We start from the raw sequence: 27751 nt of genomic DNA, 5'->3' as shown, positions 1-27751 counted from the left end.
TCCCCACAAGGGTCTGGACTCTGGACCCTCTCACTCCCCACCAGCTCCCCCGCCCCCTCCCCGCAGTGTCACATTAAGCTTTCCGAGGACATTTCCCTGCAGGATGCCTTCTGGGGGCATCTGTGTTTGGATTGGGCCCAGTGTTTTACTCAAATAAATGCATTACTGATGGCTGAATTTCCTGTGGCAGTGGCCCGACTGTGGGAAGATATTCAAACATGCGAGGTGGTTTCTGGAGTCTTCAAAACCCACCATACCAAAAGGCAGCTGTGGCTCGGTCATTCTCACAGGGCAAGAAGGAAGCGGCAGATAGAGGCTGAACGTCCCGCCCCTGAGACTGACTTCATGCCTCCAAGTGTTCCCATCGAATCAGCCCATTCTTTTGGTACCTCCTCAGTCCCGAATCAGGATGCCTGGATATCTTTGCAGCTCAGGCTGGGAAATCACATCTTCTGGGTACTTCCGCTGCAGCCCTGGGGCAAGAAGTCCTGGGTTTGAGTTCCTTACTAGCTGTGTGACCTAGGGCAAGTTACTCAACCTCCCTGCGCCTTAGTTTCCTTGTCTTTATAACAAGGATCAACAGAGTTTTGGCCTTAAAAGGTTTTTTGCTTTGTTTGTTTTCATTTAGGTATCGTTATATAACATAAAATTAACCATTTTAATGCATACAAGTCAGTGGCAATTTAGTGCATTCGCCGTGTTGTGCAACCACCACCTCTGTGGAGCGCAAAAACATTTTCATCCCTACAGGGGTTATTTTTGAGGATTAAATGTGTGAATGTTTGTAAAGCCTTCGAACTGTGCCTGATACAGCACGTGCCAAGTAAGTGCTCAATAAACTGTAGGAGTGATTGATAGGAATAGGAAGCACGTGGCAGGTGGTGCTGTTACTAATTCGCTTCTCTTGGCTGGAGGAGGAGGGAGTGAGACTCTCATTCCCTTCTAGGCCCCATTTTCCACTTTGAGCTCTCTGTACCCACGCAGCGGTCGCACCCCCCCCCCCCCCCCCCCCCCCCCCCCCCCCCCCCCCCCCCCCCCGCCCCGCAACCCAGTGGCCTCCTCACCGGTTGCGGGCAGGGGCGGCGCTGATGGTAGCCAGGAGACCTGGAGACTCCCCGCAGTCTCAGGGCCTCTCCTCTGCTCCTCGTGACTTTTCTTGCCCCCAACCCCTTTATCTCCCACGCCAGCTCCTACTCCCCCAAGCTGCCACCTTCTGTGGCCAAGAAGACACGAGTGGGGTGGCCAGGACGATTCAGCCTGGGTGGAAAAGTATAATAGGAGCGTGAGCACGCCCACAACTGGGAGGAGCTCTTGCGAGCGGACCTCCCCCACTTACGAGAGCGCACCGGCTCCCTCCCCAGGGCTGGCATTTACTCCAAGCATCCTGGGATCCCCAGGCGCTAGGAATGACCTCCAAGATCCCCCCACACTCCAAGATCCCCCCCAGGCCTGTCCGCTTAGAAGAACCACTTGGGGAGCTTGTTAAACAAGCACGTTCCCAGGCTCTTCGAGCAGTGCACGGGATTTCAACATGCACCCTGCTGAGGGAAGTCTTAGGAGTTGGAGAGTTTGGGATATATTGCTCCGCCCCACCTTTCCAGGTGTAAACATCCTAATTTGTGGTTACTTTGTGCCAACTCAATGCCTTTCGTGCTGTAACAACGGCCAACAGTGTGAATGCTCACTACGCGTCCTGCACTGACGCCCAGGAGGAGCATGAGTTTCCCTGATGAACCCCGGGTCCAGCGATACACCCCGGACTCCCATCTTCCTCGACAATTCCCCTTGGTGGCGACCCCAGGAGCCATGGACTGTAGTTTGCTGCCACCTTGTGGCAGGGATGGGAACCGTGTGCTCCATTTCCATTCTCGATAACCTTAACCAAGAAAACGCAGAGTACTTACCCGTGTTCCATGTCCCCAGTAAGATCCTGCGGACGTGGGGCAGATGAATAAGAAGACACGGTCTCTTGCCCTTGCGGAGCTCACAGTCTCCTGGGTCAGACCTACAAATAAATAAAATGAATGAATAAATAAGGTGATTACAGAGTGTGACACACGCTAGGAAGGAAGCAAACGGGCTCTTTATCACAAGCTGCAACCATATATTTGCTAAACAGAGCGCTGTCTGTCTCCCTGTACACACTCTCCCTGCCCAGAACTGTGGGCCACGCAAGGGCAGGCAGCTTGTCTGACTCCCTCTTGCAAATGGGTGAAGTCACACAGTGCTGGCACATAGTAGGTGCTTAGTAAATGTCAAGTGAATGAATACACGGATGACAAGGCTGTCCAGAGCCAGCTTCTTGGCTCCTCCAGGACAAACAGATGGGGAGAAGGAAGGGAGGGCTGTGGGAGGAAGGCTGGGTCCCCGGGATCCTGGGAGGGCCGGGAGGGTTTACTTGTGAGCTAAAGTGAGAAGGATGGGAAATCGTCACCCTCCCGGGGAAGCCCCAGTCCACCCTGTTTTAAATTGTACCCTCACTCCGCTCGCTTCTTGAATCCCTTCCCTGGTTATTTTTTCACCTTGGTATTTCCCCCCATCTCACATAGTACTATACATTTGCCTTATTTATTTGATGTCTGTCTCCCCCAATGAAATGTAAACTCTACGAGGGCAAGGATTTTTTACCTGTTGTGTTCACTGATGACTCTCCAGCGCCTAGAAAGGCCTGACACTTAGCAGGAGCTCTGTAAAAGCAAGCATGTGAATGAAAGATGCACGTTGGCGTCTTAGGGCAGGGCCAGAAGGGCTCTGGGGCGTAGCCAGTGGAGGGAGCAGATTCAGAGCCCAGGAGGAGGGGGTTGACCCGAGTTAGGGAAGGGGCCAAACGTGAACTGTACTAGGGCCAGCGGGGCTGGGTGGGGCAAGGGTTCGCCTGGGAGCAGAGCTAGACTGGGGTTGGAGCCTTGGGGCGGGGTCTTCCTGGGGCTGAGCCACCCCTGAGGCTGCGTGCTTTAGGGGCGGGACCCTATGGAAGCGTGGCCTGCATGAGGAGTGGCCAGTCTGGAGAAAGGGCCGGGGTGGGGGCGTGGTCAAAGAAGGATGCATAAAAATGAAGGGAGGGGCTAAGGCTGGGGTGGGGCCAGTCTGGGGCGGGGCCTGTCCAGGGGGTAAATCTGGGCGGGGCCGGGGCTGAGCGGAGAGGGAGGGCGGGGGCGGGGCCAGGCCAGGCCGGGACCTCCGCTGTCCTGGGTCCTGGAGCGCTCCCCCCTCCCGCAGGCCCCTCCCTGACCCGCCCGGACGCAGGGTGTGCTGGTCAGGACGCCCCGCGCTCGGCGATCGCCGGCCCGGACTGCAGGGTCCAGCGATCGCGGTTGCGCCCCGCCCCAGGTGCTGCGCTCTGGGCCAGGAGGCCGCGGGGGATCCGGGCGGGCTCAGCTCCGTGCTGCCGCGGGGCTGCGTCTCGGAGACTCCGAGGGCTAGGGTGAGCGGGGCTTCGGGGGACCTGTGCGTGCATGCGTGTGGGCGCATGCATCAGTGTGTGTGCGTGTGTGTGAACCTCTATGCGCATCCTAGAGGGGATGCTGTGTGCGAGCATGGAGTTGAGTAGGTGCGTGCTCCAGGGAGCTGGGCGTGTGTGCAAAGTTGAGTGCGTATGCAAGGGCGGTCTCGTGTGGGAGGGGAGTCGTGCATGTGTGCGCGTGTGTGGCAGAGACAGTGCGTGTGAAATTTGGTGAAGACTGTGTGCGTATGTTAGGGTGTCTTGGAGGAAAATGGGAGGGCAGGTGCAATGATTCTTGGGGGGACTGCAGGGTCGGGACGCCCATGGTAAGCTGTGGGGTGCAGTGGGTGAATGAATTGTGGGAGTGTAAGAATTGCGAATGTGTGTGCTTCCAGGTGGGTGGCTTTATGGGGTTTTCCGGGGGCCCTCAGCATGAGGATGGAGGAACGTTTGGGGGTACTGATTGCTCCTGAGGAGTGAGTGTGGTCTGGGGCATTGAGTAATGGACAGGGCAAGTGTTTGGGGCATGGCCCAAAGTAATTTGGGAATCACATCGGCCCCTTTGCTTTGAGGGCAGGGGAGATGTGTGGATGGGGCCAGAGGGATGGGCCTGCCCCTTGCTGGGGGAGCAGTGGGCAGGGTTCCTGCTTCCCGTGGAGGGAGCTGCTCCCTCACCAGATACCCTCACCCAGGCTCTGTGCCCATTCCTGCCTGGCTGGCTTCCGCTGGTGGTCCTGCGAGAACATGGTGCAGAAGTACCAGTCTCCTGTCTGCGTCTACAAGTACCCATTTGAGTTGGTCATGGCGGTGAGTGACCTCTGACCCTGGGGCCCCTTGTGTAACAGTTGGAGGGAAACAAGAGGTCAGCTATGATGGGAGGGAGACGGAGACCCTTGGATCCCCAGATCAGAAGGAATTAATGAGCTACTCCACTAACCTTGTGGGTCCAGCTTCTAACCAGGCCATCCCACCTTTCCCCACAACTTCTAGAACCCTTGCCCGCTGACCCAAACACAAGGTCTTTCTTTCTTTTCCTTACTGAAGCTTATCTGTTTGCATCTTGATCTCCTTTGTCAGAAAACAAGGATAGCAAGGGCTGAGTTGTTTGCTGGCTGTCGTTTTGTGTACTGATAGTAATAATAATAATAATAATAATGGTACATATTCTAATGAGGATGATGACAGCAGCCATTCACTGAGGGTTTGCTAAGTTTACATACGTTGTTTTGTTTAATTCCCAGAAGCTCTTATTATTCTCATTTTACCTCCATTAAACCAAAGCTCAGACAGGTGAAGGAATGGCCTTAAGTTCTGTGGCCAGGAAGAGGTAGAGCCGGGCTTGGACCTGCACGGGGACAAGGGGGTAATTCCAGGGCCACAACACCCCCCATGTCCTCCCTCTGCTCACACACCCCCTCCCCTCCCCTTCAAGGAAGCTGAGACCAGGGGGAGAGTGGGCACGTGTGGGCAGGAAGGGTCTGAGAGCAGTTGTCTAACTATGCAACATAGAATTGTCTCCCAGGCCCTCCTGGATCAGTGGTCTGTGCACCGTGGGGCAGGTGCTGGGGACAGGCAGACGTGGGTTTCCTTCTTGGTGCCAATCACTCTGCCTCTCAGAGCTTTCCTCCCCAGTAAAACAGAGGCAGTGCTATGGGGTTGTGGTGAGGAGTGAATGAAATAGTGCCCGGTGCCTCTGGCTCAGTGCCTGGCACACAGTAGGTGCTCACTAAATGCAGCTGTCCCTGTTATTACACCATATGGTGTTTTAAGTGATTGTACTGAAAGTGTAAGAAACACCAGAATCCACCCACATTGTCCTCATCCCACCCTTGGTTGCTTAATCCCAGCCTTCTTTCCAAGGACTTTGATATCAGTTGACAGCTCTGTGTGTGTGTCCTCCCCTAACCTATTCTATGACTCTACCTACGTTTGTCACATAAAAGATGAAAAAGCATCATTGCAGTAATCCATACATGTCGTGCTGTAATGTGTAGATGGGTCCAGGTCAGGAAAGAAGCAGGAGCAGGCCTGGGCTTGTACTGACAAGCTGGGTGACCTTGGGCAAGTTACTTAACCTCTCTGAGCCTGCACTTTCCGTCTCTAAAATGAGGATTACATGGTTTCCAAATCTGGGGGTCTGTTGTGGATTAATTGAGTCAACACATGTAAAGCTCCCAGTACAAGGTCTGGCACAGACCAAATGCTATTACTGTTATGGTTACTGTTATTGTGTTGTTGTCTGTGTGACTTTCCTTCATTTGTAATGGGGCTGGGACACCCCAGAGACTTAGGGATGTGCAGTCAGAGGTGCTGCGTCCCTGCCGTTGCCTGGCTGTGCTCTGGCTGTGTGTATTTAGAAAGTCACTGAATTTCTCTGAGCCCCCATTTCTTCCTTTGTGAAATAGGCCTGGTTATATGCACCTCATAAGGTTGTAACTAGGATTGAAGGTGATTGTAGCGCATGTGTGGTGGGGGGTGGGGGAGGGGAGGTGGCCAGCACAGGGCCTGGTCTATACTTAGTGGACAATAAATGGCAGCTAAATATAAATAATCATCCTCTGTCTAAGGCTCCAGACAGCTCACATATTCTGACCCTAGGACTCATTCATTCATTCATTCATTCACTCAATAGAAGAGAGACACTGTCCCCACTTTTCTGGGATAACCTATGGCCCAGAAAGCCATGAAGCCAAGAAGCTGAGACAAACGACTATAGAATGGAAAACTAGCAAATTTTTATTATTGCATGGGCTTAATAAATGTAAATTTAATGTAGTATGTTTAGGATTCTCAAAAGAATATTTACAATCATTGCATTTTAAAATAAAAATGCCTGCTAAGACTTAAGACTTAGCACTTAAGATTGTATTAATAGGACTGTTGGAATATGTGAAGTGTATTTTGTCAGCTTTGAGTTCCATAATTGACTCAGTTTACTCTCCTAGCTGTTAACAGTCTCTAGGGGTTGATGGATAAATGCTTGTGGGTACAACAGGAAACAAAAGTTTTCAGATATTTATTATCTGTATTGTACTAATTTGTCATTTGTATTTTTCAAATACTATGTCGCCTTATCTCCATACAGTCCTTGTTGGTGAAAGGGCCCCAAACTGCCCCAACATTGTCGACAAAGCCACTTTGCCGACTGTTTACAAAACATCATTGTCCCCAGAATAGCTGCATAACTCAACATAACTTGCTCGCTGTGCGGGCACAAAAGGGTTTTTCTGCACTTAATGTCGGGCTTTGTTTCTCAGCTAAACACTTGCCCTCAGTTTGGGTCAGATGCCAGGGAAGTTTCGGATGAACTCAGCTATTTTGACCACATCCGAGTGACCAGACAAGCTGGCTTTTGGTTTTTCTGTTTAACAAAACTGACTTGAGAATCAAAGCACCCCTTCACTTCTTCAGAAATCCACCAAACCACTGAAGTTCACAAACCACTGAAACTGGGTTTGTGGAATTGGTTATAAAATAGTACTAAGGCAACCTTTCTAGATCCAGCTTAAAATTAAAAAAAAATGATTTCTCTCTTTCATTTCAAAAATGTAACTAACCCACTGAGTGGGTATCTCTCTCCTTGGGCCAAATTCCTTGACGTGAATTCTGTTTCTGAAGGATGGAATTCTAGGGACCTTTGCTTTCTCCTTTCTTGATAGTATTCTGTATTATTGGGTTCAAAACAATGAGCTTGTATTATCTTGGTAAGCAGAGGAATACAATTAAGACAATGGAGGCAGCTGCCTATCAGGGTTGGAGAGAATCCCTTGTCCCTTTGAATGTGGGGTCCCCGAAGGTGGGGGGCCTTTGTGGAGATCCCAGTATGTAGAACACAAAGACCATGTTTTGGACTGTGGACTGTGGTTACTTGAGCCCTGAAGGCCACTCTCTGGTCAACCTACAGCCTGTTGTGAATGATTTCCAGCTCATCTGGGCTCTTCTCCTGAATGGGTGGAGGTTACGAGCCGGATCCTCCAGGCTGGGTCCCTGCTCCAGTTTCTTACCTGTGAAATGGAGATAATAAAGGCCTCTGCTCCTCAGAGAGCTGAAGTGAGGATTAAGTGAAGGGACATGTGTACCCGGACAGAGCCTGGCATGTTGTTTAATGCTCATGAAATATCCCTAAAGTGTATTATTATCATTTATTGTTTTAACAGCTTTTATGAGCTATAACTCACCTACCATACAATTCACCCATTTAAAGCGTCCAAATCAAGCAGCCGCGTAGCACAGGGAGATCAGCTCGGTGCTTTGTGACCGCCTGGAGGGGTGGGATAGGGAGGGTGGGAGGGAGGGAGACGCGGGAGGGAGGAGATATGGGAACATATGTATATATGTGTAACTGATTCATTTTGTTGTAGGGCAGAAACTGACACACCATTGTGAAGCAATTATACTCCAATAGAGATGATTAAAAAAAAAAAGGGTCCAAATCAAGGGTCTTTAGTATATTCATAGAGTTGTGCAACCATCACCATTGTCAGTTTTAGAACATTTTCATCACCCCAGAAAGAAAGCCCATACCCTTTAATCATTATCTCCTAAACTTCCCCGTCGGGCCTGGCCCTTGACAACCACCAATCTACTCTCTGTCTATGGTTTTGCCTATTTTGGACATTTCATATAAATGAAATCATACACTATGTGGCCTTTTGTGACTGACTTCTCTCACTTAGCATAATATTTTCAAGGTTCATCCAGGTTGTAGAATCTATCAGTATTTCAACCCTTTTTGTGGCTGAATAATATTCACGTTATGTGGATAGACCACATTTGTTTATCCATTCACAAGCCTATGGACATTTAGATTGTTTCAAATTTGGGGCTATTATGAATAACGTTGCTGTGAACACGGATGCACAAGTTTTTGTGTGGGCCTATTCCTTCCAAAGAAACCCCTGCTGTGAATGGTGGTTGTTATTTAGAATATTTAGGCAGATTCTATTTTAAATTTTATTTAACAAACATGTACACAGCACCTACTAGTTTTGAGTCCATTCAAATATTAACTCATGTGCTTCTCAGAACTAACCCATGAGCTAGGTTCGTTGGGTAACCCCATTTTACAGTTGAGGAGACTGAGGCACAGAAAGGATGAATGGATTATCCAAGGCCGCACAGCGAACACATGGCAGGTGTGGACTTAACTGCAGGCAGTTTGGCTCCAGAGTTTACATCTCCAACCATGAGCTCTGCTGTTTCTCAGGGCTGAGGATCTGAAGTTATTGGGGTGGCCTCTGGGCCGAGTAAGCCGTCCCATGGGGCAGTTACCATCAGGTTTGTGTCTGGAATGTCCACACCCCATCAGAACCCTGCAAAGGAGAGCAGAGCCAAAACCTACAGTCCCTGGCTTCTTGGAGGGCAGCTGATCACAACAGTCCAGAAAGGTTTAACGAACACCCTGTGTGCCCACCCCCTCCGGCCAGCTCAGAGGCAAGTACTTTAACAGCAGCCTCAGCTGCAGCAGAAGAGGAAACTGAGGCTTAGAGCGGTTAAGGAGACTGTCCCTGTGTCAGTGTATTTGTTTGCTAAGGCCGCGTAACAAAGCATCACAACTGGGTGGCTTAGAACAACGGAAATGTATTGCCTCCCAGTCCTCGAGGCCAGAAGTCCAAGATCCAGGTGTTACCTGGGTCGTGTTCCCTCTGAAGGCACTTGGGAAGGATCTGCTCCAGGCTTCTCTCCTGGCTTCTGGAGCTCCTTGGCTTGTGGTGGCATAACTCCAACTTTCACATGGTATGTTCCCTGTGTGTGTGCACTTCTATGTTCAAATTTCTTCTTTTTTTTTGTTTTTGGACACGCTGCGCAGCTAGTGGGAGCCTAGTTCCCCGACCAAGGACTGAACCTGGGCCCTGAGCAGTGAGAGTGCAAAGTCCTAACCTCTGGACCGCCAGGGAATTCCCTAAATTTCCCCTTTTTACAAGGACAGCAGTCATCTTGGATTTGTAAGAACATCCTAATGACCTCATTTTAACTTGATTACCTGTATAAAGACCGTATTTCTAAATGAGGCCACATTCTGATGTACCCAGGGTTAGTTATCCAACATAGCTTTTTGGGGGGACACGATTCAGCCCATAACTCTCAGTCAATGGCATCATTACTAAATGGCAGAGATTCAAATTTAGGGAATCTGACCCCATAGCCTGAGCTCACAGCCAGACATCCTGGATTCTGTCTCTGATGTTCAGTGAACATCTATGTGCCAGTGGCTGACGTGGCTTCAGAAGTAACCCGGCTACCTCTTGTCCATCCACTGCCCAGGGGTCCCTGTGGGGCTCAAAGCCCTGTGGTTTTGTGGTCATCTCAGATTCTGCAAACCTAAAGAAGGAAGACGGCGTGATAATTTCCTAAGCAATAGGCTGGCTGTTCATCCGGAGGAAAGGTTATAGAGGTGAGGGCTGTTGGTAGCAATTAAGTGTTAAAATATTTAAAGACCTGGACTTTGTATTGATAAACAGCTTGTAAGTTAGCAAATGGGTTATTAATAAGGAGCAGCCTCTGAAGGTAAATCCTTGCAGCCCAGACCAACGGCAGGCAGTTAAAGTTGGAATCGTTGTTATGGATGTAGTTTTAATAAAGCAGCTGGGGCCTTATTTAAATGAGTTTAAATTAGTTCCCTGGAGCCTGTCATCTGATCCCGTTGCTAACAGATTAAGGGAAGCAACATTTTCCACCCTGGATTTCTTACAGGGCCCTGACGGGCTCTGATCTGGGCTGGGAGAACGGAGGTGATCCACTGCCCAGCAAAGTAATCTGATTTCAGGGGGCCCTGAAATCAACTTTAGGCCCTCATTCATTAGTTTATGCATGCGTTAATTCTTGCACGTATGCATTCCATCAATATTTATTGAGTTTCCACTGTGTGCCAAGCACCCTGCCAGGTTGCAGGAGCTACAGACTAGGTGATTCTTAGCGCTTCCTGAAATGCATCATTATTCTGTTAATTTGCTTGCCTACTTGTTTATATGGAATTTGCTTGTTTATTTGTTTATATGGGTCTTTTTCATTACATTAAGCTTCAGAAAGGGGGAGACCTGGTCTGTCTTGTTCTCGTTCTGTCTTGACCTGGTTCTGCTGACATGATCCTTTCCTGCCCTCATAGAGCTTGCAGTGTGTGTGTGTGTGTGTGTGTGTGTGTGTGAGAGAGAGAGAGAGAGAGAGAGAGAGAGAGAGAGAGAGAGAGAGAGAGAGAAAGAGAGAGAGTGTCCAGGCAATGTCATGTAGCAGGATTTGTAATTGGGGCAGAACTTGTTTCTTTGAAGAAATGAATGTGGCTTACTTAGTTGGGCCCCTGTGATTTAGAAAGTTGTTGGTGGGGTCAGTTCATTTCTTCAAGGACTTTGGGCGCTTGGGAAGGTGTGGAAAGTGGATTGGAGGGGGCATTTCCATCCCAGAGGTAGGGAGAGCTTGGGGAAGCAGAGTTGACCAAGGCTGGGTGCATTTCGGAGACACTTAGAAAACCTAAAATAGCATTTCGGGACTTCCCTCGTGGCGCAGTGGTTAAGAATCTGCCTGCCAATGCAGGGGACATGGGTTCGCGCCCTGGTCTGGGGAGATCCCACATGCCTCGGAGCAACTAAGCCCGTGTGCCACAGCTACTGAGCCTGCGAGCCACAACTACTGAGCCCACGTGCCACAACTACTGATGTCCACGCACCTAGAGCACATGCTCCTGCAATAAGAGAAGCCACCGCAATGAGAAGCCCGTGCACCGCAATGAAGAGTAGCCCCTGCTTGCCGCTTTCTAGACCCAATGCATCCATAAATAAATAAATAAATAAATAAATTTATAAAAAAATAAAAATAAAATAGCATTTCCCTCCCATCATGATCCTGACATAGCACTAAGTGTCAAAATACTCTGGGTTGGCCTCACTGCCGCCCTGCCTCTCCCTGAACCATCAGGGGTACCAGCTGATCCCGGAAGTCCGTGGGTGCAGGGCATGTTCACAGGAGAATTGTTCCCCACTCTGCTCCCCACGAGTGGGTAAAAAGCCACAGCAGGCTTTTGTGCAGTGCCCTGGCCCAGCGGAGGGGCTACACATTCCCGCAGGGCCAGAGAGGCCAGACGTTCCCCTGGCATGACCTCACGAGGAGGACACCAGGTCCCAGCCAGGCAAAGGGAGGCTGGCTTCCTTCCTCTTCCTTCCTTCCCTCCTTCAGCAAATATTGGCTGGGTGTCTATGGTGTCCCAGGTGTGCTACGAGGCCGCTGGGGAATCCAGTGGGGAAGGAAACAGACCTAGAGACAGAGGCATTGACTATAAACAAATAAACACAGACATGATACCCTACTCCAAATCACAATCTGGTAGGGCTATAAACCATCCAGAAGATGGCTTACCCTCTTAAAAAACTGTGGTAAAATATACATAACACAAAATTAACCATTTTTAGGGGTACAGTTCAGTGGCATTAAGTGCATTCACATTGTTGTGCAACCGTCACCGCCATCCATCACCACAACTTTTTCATCCTCCCGTACCGAAACTCTGTCCCCATTAAACACTAACTCCCTGTTCTCTCCCTCCCCCAGTCCCTGGCAACCACCATTCTACTTTCTGTCTCGATGAATTTGACGACTCTAGGGACCTCATATAAGTGGAATCATACAGTATTTGTCCTTTTGTGTCTGGCTTCTTTCACTGAGTATTATGTTTTCGAGGTTCAGCCACGTTGTAGCGTGTGTCAGTATGTCATTCCTTTTTATGGCTGCATAATATTCCGCTACATGGCTGGACCATATTTTGTTTTTCCATTCATTTGTCAATGGATATTGGGGTGGTTTCCACTTTTTTGGCTACTGTGAATAATGCTGCTGTGAACATGGGTGTACAAATATCAATTCAAGAACCTGTTGGTTTACCCTCGTCCATTAAAAAAAAGAAATCTGTGTGGTGACTGGCACTGTGCTAAATGCCTCACACACCTTATCTCCCTTTAATCTTTTCAACACCCCTTACAGAGTCGGTATCATTGTCATCATCATCATCCTTTTCTTTCTGAGGAAACTGAGTCTCAGAGAAGCTAAGTTGAGGTCACCCCGCTGGCAGGTGGCAGAGGCAGTGTCTAAACCCCATGCGTTGCCTTGTCTCTGCCATTTCACCATATCCCAGCCTTGCCCCCTGGGTCCTTCTGACTCTTTTGTCTCCATCGTTTTGTCTCCTGAGCTGCCTTTGACTAGAATAGCAGCAGGTTTCTCAGCTCCAGGGCCATCTGGGTACAGCTGTTTCTATAGATTGTATACAGCAGTCATTTCAAAATGTTCCAGTGATGTTGCCCTGGTTCACCCACGTCTGCTCGCCTTCATCAGCGGGGATGTAACTACTGCCATCGGGTGTCTGATGGCTCCTTCAGCAACTCTGAGCAACTCTGCCAAGAGCTGGGGGATCCACACAATGAAATATTATTCAGCTGTGAAAAGGAATAAAGCACTGACACGGGCTACAACACGGATGAACCTCAGAAACATAATGCTCCGTGAAAGAAGCCAGACACAAAAGGCCACGTATTGTATGATTCCATTTGCATGAAACGTCCAGAAAAGGCAAATCCATAGAGACAGAAAGTGGATTAGTGGATGCCTAGGGCTGGGGTGGGGGGAAAGGGCAGTGACTGTGATGGGTGTGGGGTTTCTGTGGGGTGATGAGACGTTTTGGTATTAGAGAGTGGTGATGGTTGCAAAACTTTGTGAGTGTTCTAAAATCCACTGAACTGTACATTTTTATTTTTATTTTTTTAATTAATTAATTTTGGCTGCGCCAGGTCTTAGTTGAGGCACGCAGGATCTTTGTTGCGGCATGCGGGATCTTTAGTTGTGGCATGCGGCCTCTTAGGTGCAGGTGCGGCGTGTGGGATCTAGTTCCCTGACCAGGATCGAACCTGGGCCCTCTGCATTGGGAGTGCAGAGTCTTACCCACTGGACCACCAAGGAAGTCCCTGAACTGTACACTTTTTAAGAGTGCATTTTATGGTATGAGAATTATATTGCAATTTAAAAAAACAGTTGGGGGAGCTGAGAGGATTGATACGTCTGTCCTGGGGTCTCCCAGGCTTGTGGGGGAAGCTGGGGGTGGACAAGAAAGTCCCCTGAGGAGTGTGACAGGGAGGGTACACTTTGTGCAATGGTCACGGTTGTCAGTGCCAAATCCAGCCTGCAGCACGGAAAGAGAAGGTGAAGTGTTGGACTAGAATATGTTGGTGTGGTTTGGATATTCTTTTCCCACTTTTGGCGGAAGGTTTGGGGTAAGCAGCATTCCAGCTTCCTTTGAATTTGCATGAGGAAGAGCAGGAAGGAAGGAGGGAGGGGAGGGGAGGAGGGAGCAGCTGTCAAGTGATTAGCAGAAATAGCTTTTCTGTACTTTATAGAATCTCACTCTTTTTTAAAATTTAAATTTATTGAACAAATGCTTATGTAGAACGAACCATGTGCCAGGCACTGTTCTCAGCACTTAACCAAAACAGGTTCCTTTATTCCCCTGATGGCTCAGTACGGGAGCTACTTTTCTTATTCTCCTTTTAACAAATGAAGGAAGGAGGGAACTGAGAGCTTGATGACTTGTTCAAGGCTACAGAGCTGGTAGTAAGCAGAGTAGAGATTCGAACCCAAGCCCCAGAGTCCACAACCTTCATGGCTAAGCTACACTGTCCTTCACTCCTTTATCATGTACTGTCTATTGAGTGTCGACTGCATGCTAGGTATTTTGCTAAGCACTAGGGATTCAGGGCTGATGACTTTTTACTTCAGCAGTTGTGACACGGGAAAGAAGGAAAGAGGCACAACTGAGCACTCATTGGGAGGTTTCATGATTACTTCCCTTTATAGAGTAATCATGTTATAGACTAATCGTGTTCTCGGGGAGAAACAGGAAGTACTGTGCTCAAGGTTACCCAGCCTGGAAATGGGCAAGTCTGGCTAGGAATCTAGGCTCCCCTTTCCACATGGTTAGTGTGTTGATGTGGATTTTTGCAGGATGGGCAGCTCGTAGGAGACCTTCAATAGAAGTTTCCACTGGCCTCTGCCTGCCCCAGCCCTGTCCCTGCCTGGGCAGGTTCTGGGCCTTGGACCAGCTCCCTTTCTGAGCTGGCATGTGTGGGTGTCCCTCTCCAATCACTTGGCGGAAGGGCTGAAACCAAATCCTTCTGCTACCCTGTGTCCCCGAGGAGGCCACAGCATGTGTTTGTCCAGCTGGGAGAAGCTCAGGCCTGATTTGTGGGGATAGCAGTCAGCATCTGAGGCTCTCAGGTAGGGATAAAACTATCTGCGTGAGCTGGTTTCCAACACAGGGAGGGTCCTGTGAACTACCTGATCCTGTAAGACCCTGTCACCTGCCAAAGGCAAAGGGCCCCTGATCTGAGGGTTTTGGGCCAGCAGGATTCAGGATTTCCAAAACACTGACATTTGTGATGTAGCCAATGTCCACTGAGAGGCAGGACTGGGAGGTTCAGGGTTGGGGGCTGGGTCAGATGGGCCTGCGATCCAACCCCGCCACTTCCTGGCCCTGTGACGCCAGAGGCAAGTCACTCTGCCTTCTCGAGCCTCAACTTGCTCATCTGTAAAATGGGGAAATACTAGTTTCCATCCCAACGGGATGTCATGAGGACAAAATGGTGCAGTCAGCCCTCTGTAAATGTCACCATAACAACGGTGTCCAACACCAGCCCTCACAACCCCAGGGAATCTCTGGCTGACAGCCTCTGACCCTGGAGAATTAGCACTGGGGTAGACTCTTTATTTTGCGGCCCCCTGCCTTCCAGATGGAGCCTGGGCTCTGGGGTCCCCACAGTGCTTGGGGTGGCACCATTGTTGAAACAGCAGTGCCTTCCCTCACACAGTCAGGGAAAGCTGTGTCCAAGAGCCCGTCTGCTGCTGATCAGCTCCGCTGTTATCTGGGGGTGCCAGACGGGATTCTTCCAACAAGAGGTTTGTAACAACAGGAAGTTGGTGAAGTTCGGTTGGCTGTGTGCACTGCACTAACGGCCTGTCATTTCTCTCCCTGGACCCCTTTCTTGGGGCTTTTTTGGGCCATTGGCAAGTTTGCATTCTTTCTTTCCTTGCCCGTCGGCTTTTCCTTGTTAGCCCTAGTTAGCCCAAGAACTGAGATGGGCACATGTCTGAGTTCAGTGCCGCCAAAAAAACACGTAGCCCAGGCCTTGGGTATGCCATGTGCAAGCACGTATATGGTTAGAAGGTGCCGTAAGTGCTGCCAAGAAAATGAACAGGACAGAGAACAGTACAGGAGGCAGCGTTGCAGGGATGAAGGTAGGGGAGGAGGTCCCAGGAAGGGGGGCCGGCACAGATGAGTCCCTGAAGCCAGAACATCTCTTGAGCTTTCAATCCAGGTCTCCTACCCTCTGGAAGCCCCTGTGACTCAAACCTCTCTCCCCCTTGGATGTCAGGTGGATTGATTAGTGTTCCAAGAAGAGGGAGCAGCAAGTGCAAAGGCCCTGTGGCAAGAACAAGCTTGGTGGGTATATTTGTTTCCTGTGGCTGACATAACAAAGTACCACAAACTGGGTGGCTTAAATAGCAGACATTTTTTACCTCATAGTCCTGGAGGCTGGAAGCCTGAGATCAAGGTGTCGGCAGAGCTGGTTCCTATTGAGGGCTGCGAAGGAGAAACTGTTCCATGCCTCTCCCCTAGCTTCTGGTGTGGCTGGAAATCTTTGGTGTTCCTTGGCTTCACCCCAACCTGTGCCTTCATCTTCACATGGCATTCTCTCTGTCTGTGTGTTTGTGTCCAAATTTCCCTGTTTTAAAAGGATGCCAGTCCTATTGGATTAGGGGCCTCCCCGCTACTCCAATACGACTTCATCTTAATTAATTACATCCACAACAAACCTATTTCCAAATAAGGTCACATCTTGAGGTACTGGGGGGGTGGTTAGGATTTCAACCTATGAATTTTGTTAGGGGTGGATGACACACAGTTCAACCTATGACAGCATGTTCCAAAAACAGCAAGGCTGGAGCAGAGAAAAGGAGGCTGCAGTGGGAGGTGGGATGGTGGAACAGAGTAAGGAGTGTAAGAGTAAGAGTGGGATTTGTTCCGGGCATCCAGGCCTGTTCTGAGTATGTCATTCCATCTGGGGAGCAGGAGAGAGACTGCAGAACAGAGGAATTGGAGATGCTCAGGGGCAGTGTGGCCACTGCTTGGCAGGAGTTGAAGGACCGAGGGTAGAGAAATCAAGACCACATGGCCCCGGGGGAAAATGTCTGGGCTGTTTCCAAGCTGCTGAGCAAGGGGTTCCTGAGGGAGCAGGGGCTGGGCCGGCTTGGGATTTAAATCCAGGTTCACCATATTGCACTGTGTGACATTGGGTAAGTTACTTAGTGTCTCTGGGCTCCAGTTTCCTCATTTGTCAAATGAGGGCACCATTCAGAGGATTAAATGGAAGAAGGCACACAGCTGGAGGAGCAGAGTCGAGGCCTCACTGTGTGCCAACTGCTCTGAGACGTGATCTAGTGACATCCTTACCACCAGCCCATTTTATAGATGATGAGACGGAGGCTCAGAGAGGGCAAGCGACTTGCCTAAGGTCATGCAGTGAGAAGGTAGCAGGAACTCAAACTGAGCCTGACCAGTTCTGACACATGCACCCTTTTCCCTCCATAAACTTTCAAAAAAAGGTCAGCATCCCTCTGCCCATCACGGAGGTGGGGCAGAGCCCAGCTCCTCTGGCTCTCCCTCTGCTCAGAAGGGGCTGGGAGGGTGTTGTTTGCAGTTCTGGCAAATGTGCACTGTGCCACCATTTGAGTCCTGTTGCCTGGAGAATAAAAACCCTGGGTGCCTACTATGTTCCAGGCTCTGCCTGAGATACTCAACCTGGTATATACCCATTTTCCAGATGATGAAATGGCTAAGAGAAAAGAAGGGACTTGCTTCTCCTGGAGGTGGAGCTGGGCTTCATGCCAGGCGCCTGACCCCACCCCAAGCTCTGCTTACTTTGCTATGCAGCTCCTTCCTCAGTGGAGAAATGCCTTCCTTTGAAAGAGGGCTCAAGGTGGCCTGAGATGTGTAGGGGAGACACAGTTCTCAGGGGGCCTCCCTTGCCAGCCCTGAGGCTAGACCCCCAGGAGTGCCATTGTGCATTCTCCCCTGAGGAGAGTTATTCTAACCCTGGGGTGTTTGTACAAAGCAACCAGCCTCTACACATGGAGGCAGCCCTGTCCTCCTGACCCTGGCGGACGATGTGCTGGGCTGGCCTTGTGGGACCTTGAGTGACACCAAGAGCACCAAGCATCTCTTCCTTGTCCCTCCTGCGCCTCTGCCCTTCTGAGCTGGGTGGTCCCGCCTCCCTGCCAGGAGCCAGGAGGGAAGGGAAGGAGGTGTGTGTCCTCAGATGCCGGCACTATTTTTGGAACTCACTTTGATCCTTGATTCTGGGACACGTGGCTGTGACAGGCTCTTGGAGCAAACCCTGCTTGAATACAGTCAGCCACGGTTGCTGGTATGCCCCCCGGCGGCTCTGACCCTGGCACTTCTGGAATTAAGCTCTCATCCTCCAATCTGGATGCTTTTTCTTTCTTTTACTTGCCTAACTGCCCTGGCTAGAACCTCCAGGACAATGTTGCATGGAAGCAGCCAGAGCAGACATCCTTGCCTATTTCCTGATCGTAGGGGGAGAGTGTCAGTCTTTCACCATTGAGTATGATGTTAGCTGGGGTTTTTGTAGGTGCCCTTTGTCAGGCTGAGGAAGTTCCCTTCTATTCCGAGTTTGTTGAGTGTTGTTTTTTATTGTTTTAATCATGAAGGGGTGTTGGTTTTGTCGATTGCTTTTTTCTAAAAGATATCTTCTTTTAAAATGCTCCAAGCCATATTTAAAATAGATAACCAACAAGGACCTACGGTATAGCACAGGGAACTCTGCTCAATATTCTGTGATAACCTAAATGGGAAAAGAATTTGAAAAACAATAGATACGTGTATATGTATAACTGAACCACTTTGCTGTACACCTGAAACTAACACAGCTTTGTTAATCAACTATACTCCAATATAAAATAAAAAATAAAAGACAAAAATAAATAAATAAAATGCCCCAAGCTAGCCCACTCTACCTTCCCAGGGCAAAAACCCAAATGTAGAGTCAAAACGTGATTTGCCAAGTCATAGCTCAGGCACTCCTGTGTCACTGCTCTAGAACAGATGTTAAGACGGTGGTCTTGGTAATACAGGCAGTGGTCACTGCTCTTTGCACAGGCCAGGACTCTCTTCTCTTCTCTTCTCTGGGTACCCCCTCTCGGAATTGAGACAATAGCCCAGTGAGGGCTGGAGGGAGAAAGGTTGTGCTCTGGCTGCCCCCAGCCCCCTTGGCGCTCACCCCTGCCCCTCTGTCCCCAGGCCTATGAGAAGCGCTTCCCCACCTGCCCGCAGATCCCGGTCTTCCTGGGCAGCGAGGTCCTACGCGAGTCCCGCAGCGCTGATGGGGCGGTGCACTTGGTGGAGCGGAGCTGCCGGCTGCGGGTGGAAGCCCCGCGGCTGTTGCGGAAGGTGGGCGCGGAGGGGGTCCTGGAGAACCAGGGACCCCGCGGAGGAGGGGACCGGACGGGTGGTAGGGGATGGCGGGCGGGGGACCTGGGACCAGGGGGTGGGTTCAGGCGTTGGAGTGAGTGTGTATTGGTACCCGGAGGGCGTTCTGGGCTGGGGGCCTCCCATGTCCAGGAGAGACGAGGGCCGGGAGGCTGGGCTGAGACTGTAGGAGGACCAGGGACAAGAGGGAGTCCCGGGGTCCGGGAAGTCGGGGGAAGGGGCAAAAGTCGGGGATCCGGGCTCTGGCTGGTGGGCAGGTGCGGGGCAGGGGGCTGGGGGTCCCGGGGTCCGAGGGTGACAGGCGCCAACACTCTGGGTTCGCGCCCCCAGCCGCCACCTCACGTCCAGCACGCACGTCCCTGCTGCCCTGTCCCTGCAGATTGCAGGCGTCGAGCACGTGGTCTTTGTTCAAAGAAACGTCTTGAACTGGAAGGAGAGGACTCTCCTCATCGAAGCGCACAACGAGACCTTCGCCAGCCGCGTGGTGGTCAAGGAGAACTGCAGCTACACGGTGAGCAGCGGGCTGGAAGCCCCGATATATATGTATTAGTTTAAGCAGTCTCAAAAACTGCTTGGGACATACTTACTAAAATATTATTCGTGTTTATCTGAAATTCAAGTGTGACTGGGCATCTTGTATTTTATTGGCTAAATACAAGACCCTGCCTCCCCACCCCCTTAATGAAACTGTGCCTCAGTTTCTTCACCTGTAAGATGGGGTTAATGATTGTACCTACCACATAGGTTGTGGTGAGGATTAAATGAAGTAAAATATCTGAATCCCTTAGAGCAGTGCCTGGCACATACTAAGTCCTGTATACGTGTTAACTTTTTTTTTTTTTTTTTTTTTTTTTTTTTGCGGTATGCGGGCCTCTCACTGTTGTGGCCTCTCCCGTTGCGGAGCACAGGCTCCGGACGCGCAGGCTCAGCGGCCATGGCTCACGGGCCCAGCCGCTCTGCAGCACGTGGGATCTTCCCGGACCGGGGCACAAACCCGTGTCCCCTGCATCGGCAGGCGGACTCTCAACCACTGCGCCACTAGGGAAGCCCACGTGTTTAACTTTTTATAAAATTTTTTATTGGAGTTGATTTACAATGTTGTGTTAGTTTCAGGTGTACAGCAAAGTGAATCAGTTATACATATATCCACTCTTTTTTTTTTTAGACTCTTTCCCATATAGGCCATTACAGAGTAATGAGTAGAGTTCATGTTAACTTTTAATGTAATTAATGATAATTATTATTCTCCAGTACATACTGATTGAGCGCCTACTATATGCCAGGCAACCTGACAAGTCCTGGGCACCCAGCAGTGGACCAATCTGCCTGACCGTTGCCTTCACGGGACTTCCATTCCAGTGGGAGACACAGATGAGAAAAAAAAATCAATATATACGTACAACTTTGTCACAGTACTAAGAAGGGATCCAGAGTTACAGAAAATAAGAGGAGGTGACAGTGTCTTAGGTAACAGTGTCCCCCAGGCCTCTCTGAGGACATGCCGCTGAAGCTGAGATCGGAAGGATGAGAGGGCTGGGAAGAGAGTTCTGGAGGAGGAAACAGCACCCTGAGGGGGATGAGGGAGGTCTGAGAATGGGGTCTGCAGGGGCCGAGTACTGCTGGCCTCGGGGCTGCAGTGAGGAGTTTGGAGGCATTTGCTGGGATGAACCCAGCTCTGCCACTTTCTTGCTGAGTGACGCTGGGCAATTGCTTCCCCTCCCCGGGCCACCCTTCCATATCTGTAAAATGGGGACAGCAGCAGAACCCGCCTCACTGGGCACTGGGAGAAGCAAATGAGGTAATGTAGGTAAAGCCCCTTAGCTGATGCTACATCCCAGATGGTTAGCTCAAGGTGGTAACTCCAGGGTAAAAAATGTGGCCCATTACAGGTTTTTTTTCTTTTTTTTAATTGGTTGTGCCGCATGGCTTGCGGGATCTTAGTTCCCTGAACAGGGATCAAACCTGCGCCCCCTGCAGTGGAAGCATGGAGTTCTAACCACTGGACCGCCAGGGAAGTCCCCTGGGTGTTTTTGATGTGTCTTTGCCCAGCCTCCTGTTTGGGAGACCTTGCCTCATTCACCTGTCTGGTCCCTAGACACCTTGTGTGTGCCTCATATACAGCAGGCATCCAGTAAATTCTCACCGCTTTTTCCTTCCACATTTTCAGCTCCTCTTGGAGCCTCCTGGAAACTGAGTCCAGGATGTTTACCTCTGGGGAGGTGTTGGTCGTAGTTTTTTATGTCACTTTTAGTGTAGTGTTTCTTAGAGTGAGTTCTGCCAACAGCTGGTGAGCAGTATCACCAAGGCTGCTTGTAAATACAGATTCTAAGGCCCTACCTTGGACCTGTTCAGCCCAGGCATCTGCATATTTAACAGATGCCCTGCTAATGCTTCTGCCCATGGAAGTTTGAGAGGCACTAAGGCTGGGTCTGCACAGTAGCTCTGTCCATGAAATTTGTCTTTGCTTACATATATATGCATATTTATTTATAATAAAGATATGATATATAAATACATATTTTTACAATATAGTATTTATGTGTAATTTATTTATAATGGTATATTAAATATGTTATTTAAATATATCACTATGTATGTACAATTTTTAAGGGACGGGAACATTGGTCTCACTTTCTTTTGGTCCCTCCTGAGAGGGCTCTCTGTTCTCTAAGGCTTTAGACCTTGCATTGTTCTGGGCAGGGCCCTTTGGTACTGCTGCTGCCCTTGGGTGTTGCCAGGTTGTGACGTGCTGTCCACTGCATGCTCTAGCTGGTCCAGGTCTCCAAGAGAGCCCCCTGGGGAGGGCACGGCGTCTCCCACACTGAGACCATGTCACTGCCCCTGCCTGGCTTTCAGGTCCACCCTGAGAATGAAGACTGGACATGCTTTGAGCAGTCTGCCTCGCTCGACATCCGGTCCTTCTTTGGCTTTGAAAGTGCTTTGGAGAAGATCGCCATGAAGCAGTACACAGCCAACGTCAAGAGGGTAAGAGACGGGTTCCATAGGTCATGCAGAGGAAGGTGCACAGACCTCAGAGCCTGCGGATCCCGATCTGCCACCCCAAGACCCTTAACTTTCCTCAGCCTCAGTCTCCTCATCCGTAGAATGGGTATTCTAATCAAAGTCATATCACATGAGATAATGGATGGAAAGCACCCGGTCCATAATGGGGGCACCATAGTCATTGTCCTAAAGCTCCTAGGCTTGGGCAGTGAACTCTCTGGACAGAGGGACATTGTGCGCTGCTTGGTTTAAAGATCTCAGACCCATCACTGAGTGGAGGCCTGTTAGTGTAGTGAAACAGGTGAACTTCATTTTAATAATATATTTTATCCACGTGTTATCAATATAAAACTTATTTGTGCGCTATTTTACATTCCTCCTTTGGTACTATGTCTTGGAAATCCGGTGTGTATTTAACACTCCCAGCACATGTCCCTTTGGACTGGCTGAATTTCAGCTGCTCAGTAGCCACATGTCAGGCTGGCTGGGGCCGGAGCCAGGAGGGGGCGACTCCCAGGCTGAACTCCGAGGTACTGATGTGTCTCTCTGACCTCCAGGGGAAGGAGGTGATCGAGCATTACCTGAATGAGCTCATCTCCCAGGGCACCTCTCACATTCCCCGATGGACACCTGCCCCAGTCCCAGAGGAGGACACCCACTCCCAGGCTGGGCTGAGGGATCCTGGCTCCCTGGAGGTCTGCGGGCCTGGTAGCGCCCAGGGCCCTGCTCCCGAGATGGTCAGTACTGATGGTAGGTCTCAGCCAGCCAGCCAGTTCTGTTCTGGGGTCTGCAGCGTGTTTGCTCACTCTTGGGGGGAGGAGGTGGGGGTGGGGAGAGTTACCAAGGGTCCCCTTGGTGTTGGGACTCAGCTTCCTCCCTCTCCTGGCTGCTTTGCCTTCTCTGTGCTCCAGCCCAAGAGGCAGAACTGACTTATTTCTAGATCAGGAATTGACTGATCTGGTACCTCAGGGCTGCCGTTTCCTGTTTTATTAATATTCTATATTAAATGAGTAATGCATGATCGTGGTAGAAAAAAATTGAAACTGCTCAGAAGATGTGAAGTAGGAAGTAAGACTCCTTTCCTCTCACTGGAGGCAACTACAGTTTTTCCTGAAATTATCTAGGCATATATACGTACATAATACGCACACACACGTGTATACACTCATACACACATGTGTAACCTACACTGAACAAATGAGAGCATATATACATTCCATTCGATATTTTGCTTTTTTTTCACTTACTAATGTTGCTTGAACAGCTTTTTGTATCAGTGCATGTGTATTGGCACTTTGCAGTATTTTGTGGTGTGGTTGCACCATTATTTATTTATTAATAAAGATTGATTATTTATTATTTTAGGTTTTTTTTTAGCTAGTCTCCTATTGATGGACATGTAGATTGTTTCCATTCTTTTTAAAAATGCAAATAATGTGGTACCTCTTTTACTTAAGGTTTTAAAAAATATTTTCATGAGCACATATATATATAGCATATAATTTTGAGTTGATTTGCTGAGTCAAATGTTATATGCAACTAAAATTTTGGTAGATTTATCAATTAGGCCTGCAAAGAGGTATAGTAGTTAATGTTCCCACCAAAAATGTGTAGCTGCATCTATTCCGGACTTTATCCCAGCTACCTCGAGACTATTAGTAAATGTTTTAAACTTCTGAAGGGCAAAGAGTGACCAATGGTAGATTAGTGGCCATTTATTTCTTTATGAGTGAGGTCGTTTTATTTTTTCATGTTTGGTTTTTTCTTTTCTTTCTTTCTTTCTTTTTTTTTTCTGTGAATTCCTGTTCTTGTCCTATGTCCATTCTCCTGTTTTTCCATCAATTTCTTATTGCCTTGTAAGAGCTCTTTGCATATTAAGGCAATTAGCCCTTTGTCATATTTCAGACTCTCATCGACATGGAAAATGTTCACAATATAGTGTTAAAGGAAAAAACCTAGGACACACAATTGCACATGCCCCATGAATCCAGTTTTAACCATGTGCACTAATGCCCACAATGACTGTTTTCTCTTTGGGACCACTGAAGTGTAAGCGCTTGCCTGACACAGAGATATGCCACAAAAATACATCTGGGGCTGTGTTTAGGGAGAACAAAATTCATTTGTTCAACAAATATTTATTCTTCACCAACTGTGTGCACTGGATGGCTGCTGTTGTGCGTGTGCTTTTAAAATATTAAATTTTTTTTTTTTTTTTTTTTACTGCACTTCTGCCCTTTTCTGTGCGCACACTCTGTGTGTCGTGCCCTGTGCCCTCCCCATTTTGCACTAGGCCTTCCCTTCCCTTTCTGTCTGTGCTGTCCACCAGCACAGCCAGTACTCAGGATGGCTGGAGGGAGGCAGGATCATGCCCCTTCCACCCTGCTCTGTGTCACTGAGCCTTTGTGCTCAGAAGGAGAAAGGGGCCTCACATCTGCCTGGAGGCCGGAAGGAAGCTGGCGTCTACTGCCTCCCTCGTGTTTCCTCCCTCATCCCCGCCTTGCCCCCTCCCTGTCTTCAGCATCTCTGCTTCTGACCACGCTGAGGTGTTGCAGGGGCTGGGTGGTCCCTCCACAGCATTCCTCCTGACTCTGTTTACCCAGGTGGCTACTGGTGCAGTTGCCATGACCACCAGCCCTGGGCTTTTTTTGTTTTGGAGGGAAACGCTGGGTCCTGCTGCTGGATGTGTAGACATTCTGTTTGTTTTCTTATTGTGCCCTCTGCACACAAAGAACAGTCTATGCCCATGAAGGCTGCTCTTTGTGGACCATCTGCACCCAGGGCTGAGATGTTAAGATGCTGAGATGCCTCACCATGCCAGCATCCGCCACCACAGCAGTTCAGAGTGGGCAACAAGACCTCAGCTCCGAGTCCCGCCTCTAAGTGCCGGCACATGCTGACCTCAAACAGCCCAATTGTGCGAGACAGGATTGAACAGCGGGCATGATCCATGCAGCTCCCAGGCTGTATTTTGGGGTCAGGGCTTTGTCTACCCAAAACCTCGAACCCCACAATGGGGCTGCGAGGTGGGAAGGCAAAAAGGACTGGTACTTATCCGCTGCCTCCTTTATGCTGGGCACACCACAGGCATTTACCTGTTTGAGTTATGGAACCTCTCTTGGCCTCAGTTTTGTCTTCTCTAAAGTGGGAACGATAGTGACACCCGTCTCGCAGGGCTGTTGGGAGCTGGCTCAGATGATGCATGTCAGTAGACATGAGCTCATGTTGTCAATAATCTTCAGAGGGTGGGGCAGCTCCAGAGGGTGGGAATTTTTTTTTAATTGGAGTATAGTTGATTTACAATGATTTTTTTTAACAACAAAAAATGATTTATTTGCAACACAGCCCAGTCCCCATCATTTCAATACAGCACAGGAGTAGGAAAGAGTCACACTGCAATCATCACACTGCCAAGCTGCTGAGGGATCCTGGCTCCCTGGCTTCAGTTATACACATATGTATTCTTTTTTTAATATTCTTTTCCATTATGGTTTATCCTAGGAGGCTGGATATATTTCCCTGTGCTGTACAGTAGGACCTTGTTGTTTATCCATTCTAAATGTAATAGTTTGCATCTACCAACCCCAAATTCCCAGTCTATCCCTCTCCCTTTCCCCCTCCCCCTGGCAACCACAAGTCTTTTCTCTATGTCTGTGAGTCTGTTTCGTAGATAGGTTCATTTGGGTCATATTTTAGATTCCACATATAAGTGATATCATATGGTATTTTTCTTTCTCTTTCTGACTCACTTCACTTAGTAAGATAATCTCTAGTTGCATCCATGCTGCTGCAAATGGCATTATTTTGTTCTTTTTTACGGCTGAGTAATATTCCATTGTATATATATACCACATCTTCTTTATCCAACCATCTATTGATGGACATTTAGGTTGTTTCCATGTCTTGGCTATTGTGAATAGTGCTGCTGTGAACATAGGGGTGCATGTATCTTTTTGAATTACAGTTTTGTCTGGGTATATGCCCAGGAGTGGGATTGCTGGATCATATGGTAACTCTATTTTTAGTTTTCTGAGGAACCTCCATACTGTTTTCCATAGTGGCTATATCAACTTACATTCCCAGAGGGTAGGAATTATCTTGATTTCTGAGGGTCAAAAGGACACATCACTCAGCACAGTGAGATCCAGGCTTGCCCCAGCATGAGTTTTTAGAATCACCTTGGAAATGGGTTGGGAACACTAGAAGATCTGAAGACCAGTGGCTAATTGGTGAAAGGGTCACCGTGCGCTTGGAACTACGTTTAGGATTCAAGGTAGCCAGTAAGGCAAGGGTTTCAGAAAGGGTAGACCATGCAGCATCTCCTGCTGTCCTGAACCCCCTTTTCTCCTCCAGGGGACAAGCTGGATGCGGACTACATTGAGAGGTGCCTGGGCCATCTCACACCCATGCAGGAGAGCTGCCTGATCCAGCTGCGGCATTGGTTGCAGGAGACCCACAAAGGCAAGGTGGGTCAGGACTGGGGCTGTAGCGACTCAGCCTCAGGCATGGGGGGAGGAAGGGCCAGGTAAGTAAGTCTGTGTAATTAGCAATGCTGGACACTTCTATTTGGCCTTCTTTTGTTATATCTTGTCTCATGCATTCTGTACGTAGCACTGATAGCATGGTTTCCCATCCTTGGCATAGTTGACATTTGAGGACGGACAGTTCTTTATGGGGGGCCGTCCTGTGCACCATAGGGCATTGGGCAGTGTCCCTGGACCCCACCCATGAGAGGTCAGGAGCTCTTCTTCCCCAGCTGTGACAACCAAAAGTGGCTCTAGACATCGCCAATGTCCCCTGGGGAGCCCAGTCATAGCACAGTCACCACACAGTCACTGTGTTCACAAAACCATGCATACTGTTCTTTTCTAAGAGATTTAATGGTTTGTGAGGGTTGATTTTTGACTGCACATGGGCTTTGCCTTTAGACTCTAAGCCCCACTCATGAGTGTCCACCATGCCTGTAGGTCTCAATCACGGGCCTGACCTTCAGCTCTGTTGAATAAGAGCTTCCAGCCTAGTCGTGAGTTGCTTGCCCTTCCTCCCCTCCCCCCACCGGGGGGGCAGACAAGGGAGTTACTTTAGTGTTGGGCTGGGATGTAACCTATTTGCCTGTTTCCTCATCTGTAAAATGGGTACAATGTGAGCACACCCCCTGCCCCCGGAGTGAATTACAAGGGACAATCCACTCCGTGTCTGGCTCAGCACAGCACTCAGGAAAGTGCACTTTTTATGGGGGCTGGCTTTCCCTTGACTGTTGATACTTGCCTGAGGGAAGGAAGGAGAGCGGTGGGCTTTAGCTTGTCACCTCTGCATGTAAGTTAGAGTCTGGGTTATATGTGTTAGGAATGCAGCTTGAATCAACCAGACAAAACAAGCGGGGGGAGGGGTTTAATTGGCTCATATAACAAACTGTTAAGTGGGGTGTGTTAGTTTTCTGGGGCTGCTGAAATAAAATACCACAGACTGTGTGTCTCAAAGCAACAGAAAGTTATTCTCACAGTTCTGAAGGCCAGATGTCTGAAATCAACGTGTCAACAGGGTTGGTTCCTTCTGGAGGCTGGGTGGGTTGGGGGAATCCGTTCCATTCCTCTCTCCTGGCTTCTGATGGCTGCCAGCAGTCCTTGGTGTGTAGATACGTCACTTCCAGTCTCTGCCTTTGTCTTCACGTGGCCTTCTCCCCTCTTTACATTCTGTGTCTGTATCCAAATTTCCCTCTTATAATAAGGACAGCAGACATCAGAGTAGGGCACCCCCTAATAGAGTACAAC

General features: G+C 49.3%; 1 protein-coding gene across 1 annotated transcript in view; it reads left to right on the top strand.

Annotated features, from left to right (window-relative positions):
- Positions 1 to 3134: 3134 nt before the first annotated feature.
- SEC14L5 (SEC14 like lipid binding 5) overlaps positions 3135 to 27751 on the top strand; it is a 42727-nt gene continuing 18110 nt past the window's right edge. The window contains exons 1-7 of the mRNA XM_033840371.2: positions 3135 to 3424; positions 4135 to 4249; positions 18789 to 18938; positions 19357 to 19488; positions 21834 to 21962; positions 22538 to 22730; positions 26334 to 26446. Coding sequence (XP_033696262.2) covers positions 4187 to 4249; positions 18789 to 18938; positions 19357 to 19488; positions 21834 to 21962; positions 22538 to 22730; positions 26334 to 26446 — 780 coding nt within the window. The 5' untranslated portion in view covers positions 3135 to 3424; positions 4135 to 4186. The remainder of the gene's footprint in view (positions 3425 to 4134; positions 4250 to 18788; positions 18939 to 19356; positions 19489 to 21833; positions 21963 to 22537; positions 22731 to 26333; positions 26447 to 27751) is intronic.

The sequence above is a fragment of the Tursiops truncatus genome, chromosome 15, assembly GCF_011762595.2.
Source record: "Tursiops truncatus isolate mTurTru1 chromosome 15, mTurTru1.mat.Y, whole genome shotgun sequence".
NCBI lineage: Eukaryota > Metazoa > Chordata > Mammalia > Artiodactyla > Delphinidae > Tursiops > Tursiops truncatus.
This window is presented reverse-complemented; position numbering and strand designations above follow the sequence as displayed.